This window comes from Thalassophryne amazonica, chromosome 8 (assembly GCF_902500255.1).
Source record: "Thalassophryne amazonica chromosome 8, fThaAma1.1, whole genome shotgun sequence".
Lineage (NCBI taxonomy): Eukaryota > Metazoa > Chordata > Actinopteri > Batrachoidiformes > Batrachoididae > Thalassophryne > Thalassophryne amazonica.
Window position 1 is genome coordinate 31,304,740 of NC_047110.1, and position 12,305 is coordinate 31,317,044.

The following is a 12,305-nucleotide window of genomic DNA, read 5'->3' on the forward strand; positions in this document are numbered from 1 at the left end:
TTACAGTGTTTATTTAAGCCAGAAAGTTGTCATTTGAAATGACTTTAGTTTTGTGTCATGTCTGTGATCTGCTTTTTTTGTACAAAATTAAACAACTGAATGAACATCCTCCGAGGCCGGTAATTCCATAATTATTGCCAGGGGTTGTACATCAAAGTAATATACCTCAACAAAGCTGGGAAAGTAATTCTATGAAACTGTGAAACTGCTCAGAAAGAACAATGATGGCAGCACTGTGTTTGTTTGTTTTTAAGAAAGAAACACACTTGAAGCACTGTTTGAAGTTTAAACACTTTATTTTTTCCTTGATTGAGGTTTGAGTCACTCGGATCCACGTGTGTGCAGTAAATACTGATGCACAGACATAAAACCTGTTACAGAGCACTGGAGCTAGACTACATTTCAGTCCAGGATGTTTCCAAGTCTAAGATTTGGTCGAGTTATTCATATCTTAGAGAACACGTGAAAGCTCAACTTCATGTATTTATCTGTTATTTTTAGGCAAGCCCCCCCTCCCCCTCAAAAAACGTTGTTTTCTGGTTTAAATTAAAAAAAAACTTTAAATGACACAGTGACCAGACGGTGACCAGATGTGTTGGGAGTACAGCACTGACCACTGGACTGACCAATCTTCTCCACTCACATTTCACACACTGAGAGATATGCTGCACGCCGCACCAGCTGCATGCTGAAATAATCAACACAGAAACTTCACACTGATGTTATTCTCTGATTTTTCTAACAGGACCTCACCAGCATGTCTTCTCTTTTCCTCTTAACATTATTAATGTTGTTCACAGTGATTGTCACAGATTTAGTAAACACTGAGCATGCTAAACGTAGTATGTAGCTACTTAGAAATGTGATTTTGGATTTTCTTCTCTGTTCTATAGAAAAACATATCAATATTTGGAAAATTATGTAATTGATTGACACATGTTTAGATCAGAATGGCATCCAAAGAGCAGGTAGCCCTGCCAGATTAGTAATAGGCAAATATTATTACCTCTGACAGCCACCAGAGGGGGGTCTTCCAAACTGTGTGCCAGTAAATCTTTATGACATCATAAGGTAAAAATAGAACAAGAATAGAGCCATGTGACAATGACTGTTTACATGGACAGCAATAATTTAATTATTGATTTTATTGTAAATGAGACCATATTTAGATTATGGTGTTGCGTGAATGCTTAAAGTATTCATATTCCCATTATGTCCCCTATGTTTTGTGTGTTGCAAAATACGAGTAAAACCACCAGTGGGACGTCATAGTCTGAGGTGCTTACATGTTAATCTGAATGGAATCAGAATACGCCACATCTTAATCAGATTATTTTATACTCTGATTAATATAATGTGGTAGTGTCTTAATCAGAATATCATCTTGATAAGATTAAGATCAGAATATTATTGTCCATGTAAACCCATTGTTAAAGAACTTAAAGAGGGAAGAAGCATTTTTGTGGCAGATGTTTATCATGGAAAATTTAATCCCATCTATCCTGACAGGAGCACAACTTTCCCACAATATTTTGTTGAAGTCTGTCCACACGTTTTTTGAGAAGCAGATTGACTTGAACCTCCCCCACCTCTTTTGCAAAGATTCAAGCCTCAAGTTGTGCATGTTAAAAGTTTAAAGATAAAACGTATGACATCCACCATGGTGCATGTCATCTGGTGGAGATAATAAAATGAGCCTGTTAATACCCAAAACGTGTCTCGCACATGTGAATATCATTCATGATATATATATATATATATATATATATATATATATATATATATATATATATATATATATATATATATATATATATATAGATATGGATTTGGATTTCAGTTTACGGATCAATTACTATAGGAAATCTTGATCGCAAACCCTATGACCGGTCTGCTGGTTATACTACAGCACTCAGTTTAGAAAAATATGCAAAAAATTGAATGTTAGTGATTTTGTATCATTAAAATAAGTCAGAAAATGAGCAATACAATTCACTAATTCACAAAAATTCAGTTTTTGCACATTTTTCCAAATGAAGTGATGTAGTATAACCAGCAGGAGACAACCATCAGCATTCACGTTTTGCAGTTAACGTTTGCGGATAATTCACGATTTGCAGCTGATTCATGTTTTGGGGGTTAACAATCCTAAAATTAATTTGGTCAGTTCCACACCTGTAAAACCAGATTTTAATCCTGATCCAGACAAAACAATCAGCATTTTCCTCTGTTGTCTACAGTATGGAATTAGCTGGTGTAAAATATGAACCCTGTAAGTTAATTATTGAAAAGATGTCTTCTGAAGGAAAAGAAGAGGTTCAGAAATATATTCTTCTGCTCCCTGACTTTCCTTTCTGCTCTCCAGACTTCACACAAAGACCAGAAGAAGATCCACAAGACCATGTCCTCAGGAGACCTGGGCAAGGTGGAGGTCCTCAGAAAGACATCCAGTCATGATGGAAGGTAGAGTCACCAGTTGTCTCTTGTCAAGGTTTAAATTTAAAATTTAAATTTAAATTTAAATTTAAATTTAAAATTGTCACTGCTTTTTGAAAGAAGTAGAATTCTGTCATGTTTTATAAGCCCAGTGTTTTCTATCACAATTGCACATCGTGTTGGCGATTAAATCGTGCCACATAGCACGACATTTATGTGTGAAAGATTTTTTTTTAACATTTCAGCTCGTCAAGTGAAGTAAAGAAGTGAACAAGGGAGTGGTGACATCAGCGGATCGCATCAGAGCGCAGCTCGTTTGAAGGATTATAACAAGAAGTTAAATCTGTTATAAATATATTTAACAGATGCACACAAGGAAAGAACACAGAACTGTCTTACCAAACCATGACAATGTAAACATAACAGATTACCTGTTTAGACGGCTCAAAATGCTTTCTGTAGCGTGTTTGGCGCGTGCGAACGGCTGAAGCTGGAGCCTCCTCTGTGATTCAGGAAGTGATTACAGCCATTTTCAACAGCCAATTTGCAGAGAAAATGATTAATCCGACATGGCACAATCTGGTGGAAGTGGACGTTTTGGCTGTATTCACTCTGCCATTGTACCAAAGTGAACTTGTTTGGTGAAACGAGATGAGTGTCCACGCGTGGCGGAGGGAGGGACAGAGGGGGACGTTGAGCCTGGTGACACGAGCAGGAAGAACTCGATATGAAGGCATCTGATTGTTTTTTTGAGAGCAGACCGCGAGGCTTATATTGGTCTGAGTTTTATCGATCCTACAGCTGCTACAGACGTCTAATTTTTTCGTTCCTTTTTCTGAATACATAATGTATTGATGACTGTTAGGATAGACGGACCATTTCACCCAATATAACAAAAAGTGTTTTTGAACAGAGTTACCTACCCTAGCTTTAAGCCTTTTTAAACAGGAGAAGCTCCTTTCTACACCTGCAGATGTAGCTCCAATTGTTGCCACTAATGATAACAGTTTGTTCAGCTGAGGGATTGCACTGTCCAACTCCATGTCTTTTAGAAAAACCAAGAAATCACACAGCTTTCCTCTGTTACTCTGTAAGTCCTGATTTGAATCCAGGACTTGAAGTTGCTCTTTCAATATCTTTTATATGCCTGGTCAAAGTTTGACAGATCCCCAAAACCCAATTTTGACCAGACAAGACATCCCTGAGATGGTTTCATCAAGACACCAACAGTACATTTTCTTTGTCACAGCACTTCCAGCCAGCCAGCTAACTTTGTCGAAAAGACCTGTTACTTTCCCTACTTTTGGCACCAAATTAATTTTAGGTGTTGCTCTGCCCTGCTGTTTAATTCAGAGTTTCTCCTTGTAAGGAAAACTATCAAATGGCTTTTCCAAAATCAGGTTGACAATATTAGCATCGTCTGCCATCGTGTGTTCACTCTGACCTAGCCAACACTATGAATGATTGATAAAACGAACTAAGGAAACAATATTAAACTTGAACAAGGAAATGTTGAAATTACGTTAAACTGAAACAAGGAAATACTATGAGTGTGTTTTATTTATAGTGTAAGAAATGAACAATGGAAATGGTCAAGTAATTTCACCAAGCAAATACCAACAAATGGGATGCACTTTGTCTTTCAACTTCACTTGCAAAATCTGCGAAGGAACTGAGCTCTAGTGATGTGCGATTCATGAACGAATTGTTCAAAACTCAAGATTCTTTTTAGTGGCTCGGGAGTTGCAAGTCATTGTCTCCATTAACTCATTCACTGCTCCATTAGCTGCTGCTGCCAGCTACCTGCAAAGAGGTGACATGCCACACAACTCTTATTCTAACTGCTGTTGCGTAAATGTATCAAGCTAATTGCTGTACTAGCTCCATGGCTGAAGCAGCGGCTCGGGTCATTATTTCAACTCAACTCCCCTGTCTTCTCTCCCTTCTGTACCGAGCTGAGCTGTATCACAGGCTGACACAGAAAAGTACAATTGACTGACCCAGTAGCTCACAGCTCACTCGCTCACCCTCTGAGTTCATAGAGCCCCTCCCTTACCCGAGAAACTCGCTGCTCCGCACCGTTCACCACTCAAGGAGACTAGACTCAGTGGGGTGACCCTCTGCTTGGGCGATGCTACCGACAAAATTGACAATACAAATACAGTGGCTTGCAAAAGTATTCAGCCCCTTGGTATTTCACACATTTTAATTTGTTTATGGCATTTCAAATGCAAAAAGTAAATCAGGCTTTTCTGTTGTGTGGGCCGCTGAAGAGGAGGTACTGCTGGCCCACCACCACCAGATGGCGCCCTGCTTGAAGTGCGGGCTTCAAGCACGAGAGGGCGTCGGAGCCACTGGGAGTGACAGCTGTCACTTATCATCAGCACCAGCTGTCACTCATCTAACTCATCACCATCACCATAAAGGCCGGACTGCAACTCCACCTCCTCGCCGAGAAATCAGTTACCAGAAGAGGTAATATTCTCTGCTGTGTCTGAACCCTGACTTATTGTCTGAACTTCTTTGCAGCCATTTTCCTGTAAGCAATACCTTATCTGTGGGATTGGCGTTTGGTGTGATCAGCGACGGCTTCGTTTCACACCCCAACCAGATAAGTGGTTAGACAGGAGCTGCACGTGTGTGTGATTGGAGGTGGAGGTGCTCCCTCCCAAAGGAACACAGACTGTGGAAGTACTGAGTGTGCGAACTCACACTCATCTATACTGTTTCTGTTCTCTGCCATCAGTACCAGGTTTGACAGCTGGAGACGGTGGCCACCTAGGGATCCAGGACTTGGCGGCTCCGGTGTTCTTCAGGTCCGTTGGCGGTGAGGGCCGTGTGGGATCCGGCTCGGTTCTGGACGGACGTCTCCTATCCTCAAGCCTGCCCACACGTCACTCAACATATAATTGTCTGTACTACCAAAACTGTATTTGTCTGTATTCCGTTGTGCACTTCACAACATTAAATTGTTACTGTTTGGCTTATCCATTGCCCGTTCATTTTACGCCCCCTGTTGTGGGTCCGTGTTCCTACACTTTCACAACAGGATTTCTCGGCCAGCGTCATGGATCCCGAGGGGCGTCAACCATCACTTGAACAGCCAATGGAAGAGCGAGGTGCACAGGCGTCAGCAGGAGGCGTGTTAGGTGAGCTGCAGCAAATCTTAACCGCTTTTACTGCTCGGTTGGACTTAGTTACTGAGCAGAACGTTATTCTCAATCGGAGGATGGAGGCTCTCACCGCCCAGGTGGAAGCGCATGCTCAGGGTGCTGCTGCAGCACCTCCTCCTGCTGATCGAGTGCCAGAGACAGACATTCCGCTAGTCGTTCAACGAACCCCCCCACCGTCCCCTGAAGCATACATAAGCCCTCCGGAGCCGTTGGAGGCTTTGTCGAGACGTGCACGGACTTCTTGATGCAGTGCTCGCTCGTCTTTTCACAGCGTCCCGTCATGTACGCGTCAGACGCTAGCCGGGTGGCTTACGTGATAAATTTGCTTCGAGGAGAGGCACGCGCCTGGGTTACGGTGCTCTGGCAGCAAAATTCATGGCTTCTAAGGACATACGAGGGCTGTCAATAAAGTAACGGTCCTTTTTATTTTTTTCAAAAACTATATGGATTTCATTCATATGTTTTTACGTCAGACATGCTTGAACCCTTGTGCGCATGCGTGAGTTTTTCCACGCCTGTCAGTGACGTCATTCGCCTGTGAGCACTCCTTGTGGGAGGAGTCGTCCAGCCCCTCGTCGGAATTCCTTTGTCTGAGAAATTGCTGAGAGACTGGCGCGTTGTTTGATCAAAATTTTTTCTAAACCTGTGAGACACATCGAAGTGGACACGGTTCGAAAAATTAAGCTGGTTTTCAGTGAAAATTTTAACAGCTGATGAGAGATTTTGAGGTGATTCTGTCGCTTTAAGGACTTCCCACGGTGCGAGACGTCGTGCAGCGCTCTCAGCCTGTTCAAGCTGAAAACCTCCACATTTCAGGCTCTATTGATCCAGGACGTCGTGAGAGAACAGAGAAGTTTCAGAAGAAGTCGGTTTCAGCATTTTATCCGGATATTCCACTGTTAAAGGAGATTTTTTTAATGAAAGACGTGCGGACGGATCCGCGCGTTGGGACGCAGCCGACGCGGTGCGGCGGCACAGGAAAAACACCTCCGTGTTGATAACCATTTGTAAAATCCAGGCGGCTTTTGATGGCTTTCAGTGGAGTGAGTATATGAGAAATTGTTTAACAGGCAGGACATGTTCCAACTTGTCCTTAAGGCTTTCAACAGAGGTGTTTTTCCTGTGGCGGAGCGTCGCGGCGGCTGCGTCCCGACGCGCGGACCCGTCCGCACGTCTTTCATTAAAAAAATCTCCTTTAACAGTGGAATATCCGGATAAAATGCTGAAACCGACTTCTTCTGAAACTTCTCTGTTCTCTCACGACGTCCTGGATCAATAGAGCCTGAAATGTGGAGGTTTTCAGCTTGAACAGGCTGATGACGGCGCCTGGGAGTGCTGCGCGACGTCTCACACCGTGAAAAGTCCTTAAAGCGACAGAATCACCTCAAAATCTCTCATCAGCCGTTAAAATTTTCACTGAAAACCAGCTTAATTTTTCGAACCGTGTCCACTTCGATGTGTCTCACAGGTTTAGAAAAAATTTTGATCAAACAAAGCGCCAGTCTCTCAGCAACTTCTCAGACAAAGGAATTCCGACGAGGGGCTGGACGACTCCTCCCACAAGGAGTGCTCACAGGCAAATGACGTCACCGACAGGCGTGGAAAAACTCACGCATGCGCACGAGGGTTCAAGCATGTCTGACGTAAAACATATGAATGAAATCCATATAGTTTTTGAAAAAAATAAAAAGGACCGTAACTTTATTGACAGCCCTCGTATACTGGGTTTGTGAGGGAGTTCAAACAGGTTTTTGATCCCCCAATAGAGGCGAGACTGCTTCGAACGTGCTGCTGTCAATGAGACAGGGGCGTTGGAGTGCAGCGGAGTATGCTGTCGACTTCCGCATCGCGGCTGCGAGGTCCGGCTGGAATAACGTTGCGCTCCGCGTCACCTTCATAAACGGACTGTCTCCGGTCCTGAAGGAGCACCTGCTGGCTAAGGACGAGCCGCGGGATTTTGATGGGCTTGTTGATCTGGTTATACGATTAGACAACCGATTAACAGAACACCGACGGGAGCGAGACGAAGGGCATGGTCAGGCACCAGCCGTCCCTCTTCCTCCCGGGTCCAAAAGGGAACCGTCTTCCCCACGCTCCACAGCCAGGGCACTCCACGTGGGGCGACAACGGCAGCAGCTCCCCCTGCTGCCGTTGTTAAGGAAACGAGCAGGGCCAAAAAATCAGATCAGAGACAAAGGAGGCTGGTCCGTGGGGAGTGTTTTCACTGCAGCTCAACCGAGCACACGCAGAAAAACTGCCCCAAACGGTCAAAACAGCAGCACTCGTCCTTAGAGACTGGGCTAAGGGTGGGTCATAGCACTCACGCGGGGAAACCCCGACGATCTGCACGCATCGCAGTTACGATCCTGAGTGGGGATCTAACCCTTCACGCCCCAGCACTGGTGGACACGGGGTCGGAGGGGAATCTGCTGGATAGCAGATGGGCAAAGGAGGTTGGGCTCCCTCTAGTGGCCTTACCGTCACCATTGTCGGTACGGGCGCTAGATGGCACCCTTCTTCCACTAATCACACACCAGACACAGCCAGTGACATTGGTGGTGTCTGGTAAACACAGGGAGGAGATTGTGTTTTATGTAACACCTTCTACCTCCCGTGTGATTTTGGGTTATCCTTGGATGATAAAGCACAATCCCCGGATTGATTGGCCGTCTGGGGTTGTGGCTCAGTGGAGCGAAACCTGCCACCGGGAATGTCTCGGATCCTCGGTTCCGCCTGGTGTGACGGCTAGTGAGGAGGTCAAGATTCCCCCCAATCTGACGGCGGTACCGGAGGAGTACCATGATCTTGCTGACGTCTTCAGCAAAGATCTGGCACTCACTCTTCCCCCGCACCGACCGTACGATTGCGCCATTGATTTGATCCCGGGCGTTGAGTACCCGTCCAGCAGGCTGTACAATCTCTCACGTCCTGAGCGAGAATCAATGGAGAGCTACATCCGGGACTCATTAGCTGCCGGGCTGATCCGGAACTCCACCTCCCCGATGGGTGCAGGTTTCTTTTTTGTGGGCAAGAAAGACGGCGGACTCCGTCCATGCATTGACTACAGAGGGCTGAACGAGATCACGGTTCGCAATCGATACCTTTGCCCCTGTTGGATTCAGTGTTCATGCCCCTGCATGGAGCCCAAATTTTCACAAAACTGGATCTTAGGAATGCATACCACCTGGTTCGGATCCGGAAGGGAGATGAGTGGAAGATGGCATTTAACACCCCGTTAGGTCACTTTGAGTACCTGGTCATGCCGTTCGGCCTCACCAATGCGCCCGCGATGTTCCAGGCCTTGGTTAATGACGTCTTGCGGGACTTCCTGCATCGGTTTGTCTTCGTATATCTAGACGATATACTCATCTTTTCCCCGGATCCTGAGACTCATGTTACGCATGTACGTCAGATCCTGCAGCGGTTGTTGGAGAACCGGCTGTTTGTGAAGGGCGAGAAGTGCGAGTTCCACCGTACTTCTTTGTCCTTCCTGGGGTTTATAATCTCCTCCAACTCCGTCTCCCCTGATCCGGCCAAGGTTGCGGCGGTGAGAGATTGGCCCCAACCAACAAACCGTAGGAAACTACAGCAGTTCCTCGGTTTTGCTCATTTTTACCGGAGGTTCATCAAAGGCTACAGTCAGGTAGTTATCCCCCTGACAGCCCTGACCTCCACAAAAGTCCCCTTCACCTGGTCGGATCGGTGCGAAGCCGCGTTTAGGGAGTTGAAACGCCGGTTCTCGACTGCACCAGTCCTAGTGCAGCCCGATCCAAATCGCCAGTTTATAGTTGAAGTGGACACCTCTGACTTAGGGATAGGAGCCGTGCTATCCCAGAGCGGGGAGTCCGACAAGGTTCTCCACCCATGTGCCCACTTTTCCCGCAGGTTGACCCCGGCTGAAAGGAATTATGATGTCGGCAATCGGGAACTTCTTGCGGTGAAGGAGGCTCTGGAGGAGTGGAGACACCTGTTGGAGGGAGCTTCGGTACCATTCACGGTTTTCACAGACCATCGGAACCTGGAGTACATTCGGACCGCCAAGCGTCTGAACCCCAGGCAAGCCCGCTGGTCACTGTTCTTCGGGCGTTTTGACTTTCAGATCACATACCGCCCCGGGACGAAGAACCAACGGTCTGATGCCCTGTCCCGGGTGCACGAGGAGGAAGTCAGGACCGAGCTGTCAGACCAAACAGAAACCATCATCCCCAAGTCCACTGTCGTGGCCACCCTCACCTGGGACGTGGAGAAGACCGTCCGGGAGGCCCTGACACGGAACCCAGACCCGGGGACTGGACCGAAGAACAAGATGTACGTCCCACCAGAGGCCAGGGCTGCAGTCCTGAACTTCTGTCACGGTTCCAAGCTCTCCTGCCACCCAGGGGTGCGAAGAACCGTGGCAGTGGTCCGGCAGCACTTCTGGTGGGCGTCTCTGGAAACCGACATCCGGGAGTACATCCAGGCCTGCACCACCTGCGCCAGGGGCAAAGCCGACCACCACAAGACCCAAGGCCTCCTCCAGCCTCTGCCCGTGCCTCATCGCCCCTGGTCTCACATCGGCCTGGACTTCGTCACGGGCCTCCCGCCGTCCCAGGGTATGACTGCCATCCTCACGATAGTGGACCGGTTCTCCAAGGTGGCCCACTTCGTGGCCCTCCCGAAGCTCCCGACGGTACAGGAGACTGCAGACCTCCTGGTCCACCACGTCGTGCGTCTGCATGGGATTCCATCGGACATTGTCTCAGATCGTGGTCCTCAGTTCTCCTCCCAGGTCTGGAGGAGTTTCTGCAGGGAACAGGGGGCCACCGTAAGTCTCTCGTCCGGGTACCACCCCCAGACAAACGGGCAGGCAGAGCGGACGAACCAGGAACTGGAGCAGGCCCTCCGCTGCGTGACCTCCGCGCACCCGACGGCCTGGAGTAACCATATGGCCTGGATTGAGTACACTCATAATAGCCAAGTGTCATCTGCCACCGGCCTCTCCCCGTTTGAGGTATGTTTGGGGTACCAGCCCCCATTGTTTCCGCTAGTGGAGGGAGAGGTCGGGGTGCCCTTGGTCCAGGCCCATCTGAGGAGGTGCCGTCGGGTGTGGCGTACCGCCCGCTCTGCCCTGCTCAAACCCCGGACGAGGGCTAAGGCCCATGCAGACCGCCGGCGTGCCCCAGCCCCTACGTATCAGCCCGGGCAGGCGGTTTGGCTATCTACAAAGGACATCCCCCTGCAAGTGGAATCCCAAAAACTCAAGGACAGATTCATAGGACCTTTCACCATGATTCATCCGGTCTTTCATGTGTCGCGCCTCGAACCCTGGCATACCTCTCCACTCTGTGCCCCTGGACCGGCGGCGCCACCTGCCCGGATCATCGACGGGGAGCCGGCTTGGATTGTGCGCCGGCTCCTGGACGTCCGTCGGAAGGGCCGGGGGTTCCAGTACTTAGTGGACTGGGAGGGATACGGACCCGAAGAACGCTCCTGGGTGAAGAGGAGCTTCATCCTAGACCCGGCCCTCCTGGCCGACTTCTACACCCGGACAAGCCTGGTCGGGCGCCAGGAGGCGCCCGTTGAGGGGGGGGGTCCTGTTGTGTGGGCCGCTGAAGAGGAGGTACTGCTGGCCCACCACCACCAGATGGCGCCCTGCTTGAAGTGCGGGCTTCAAGCACGAGAGGGCGTTGGAGCCACTGGGAGTGACAGCTGTCACTTATCATCAGCACTAGCTGTCACTCATCTAACTCATCACCATCACCATAAAGGCCGGACTGCAACTCCACCTCCTCGCCAAGAAATCAGTTACCAGAAGAGGTAATATTCTTTGCTGTGTCTGAACCCTGACTTATTGTCTGAACTTCTTTGCAGCCATTTTCCTGTAAGCGATACATTATCTGTGGGATTGGCGTTTGGTGTGATCAGCGACAGCTTCGCTTCACATCCCAACCAGATAAGTGGTTAGACAGGAGCTGCACGTGTGTGATTGGAGGTGGAGGTGCTCCCTCCCAAAGGAACACAGACTGTGGAAGTACTGAGTGTGCGAAATCACACTCATCTATACTGTTTCTGTTCTCTGCCAGCTGTACCAGGTCTGACAGCTGGAGACGGTGGCCATCTGGGGATCCAGGACTTGGCGGCTCCGGGGCTCTTCAGGTCCGTTGGCGGTGAGGGCCGTGTGGGATCCGGCTCGGTTCTGGACGGACGTCTCCTATCCTCAAGCCTGCCCACACGTCACTCAACATATAATTGTCTGTACTACCAAAACTGTATTTGTCTGTATTCCGTTGTGCACTTCACAACATTAAATTGTTACTGTTTGGCTTATCCATTGCCCATTCATTTTACGCCCCCTGTTGTGGGTCCGTGTTCCTACACTTTCACAACATTTTCAATATAAAAATTCCTAAAATTATCTACTGAAAGTAGATAATTGTAGTTTACTGAAAGTAAATTTCTACAACTTCATATAAATTCATTAAAAATATAAAAGTTAAGACGATGGGTTGTATAAGTAATCAGCCCCTTTGGTATAATACCTGTAAATGATTAGTTTAATTGCCAGTTTTCCTCAGACAAGTCAGGGGATGGATACTTGAAGATTTCCAAGCCACTGAATATGTCTTGAACTTTATTACATCTGATATGTAAGCCTAGATTTGATGTTTTGGTGAAAGAAAAGCCTCCTCTGTTCCACTTTATCATGGAGCTGTATAA

At 47.7% G+C, this 12,305-nt stretch overlaps 1 protein-coding gene across 4 annotated transcripts in view; it reads left to right on the forward strand.

Moving 5' to 3' along the window:
* The window catches only part of LOC117515396 (unconventional myosin-IXa-like), a 261,979-nt gene that overhangs the window by 204,404 nt on the left and 45,270 nt on the right, over positions 1 to 12,305 (forward strand). For all 4 annotated transcript variants that reach the window (XM_034175936.1, XM_034175938.1, XM_034175939.1 and 1 more), the window contains one exon: positions 2,366 to 2,463. In XM_034175936.1, the coding sequence (XP_034031827.1) occupies positions 2,366 to 2,463 (98 nt within the window). The remainder of the gene's footprint in view (positions 1 to 2,365; positions 2,464 to 12,305) is intronic.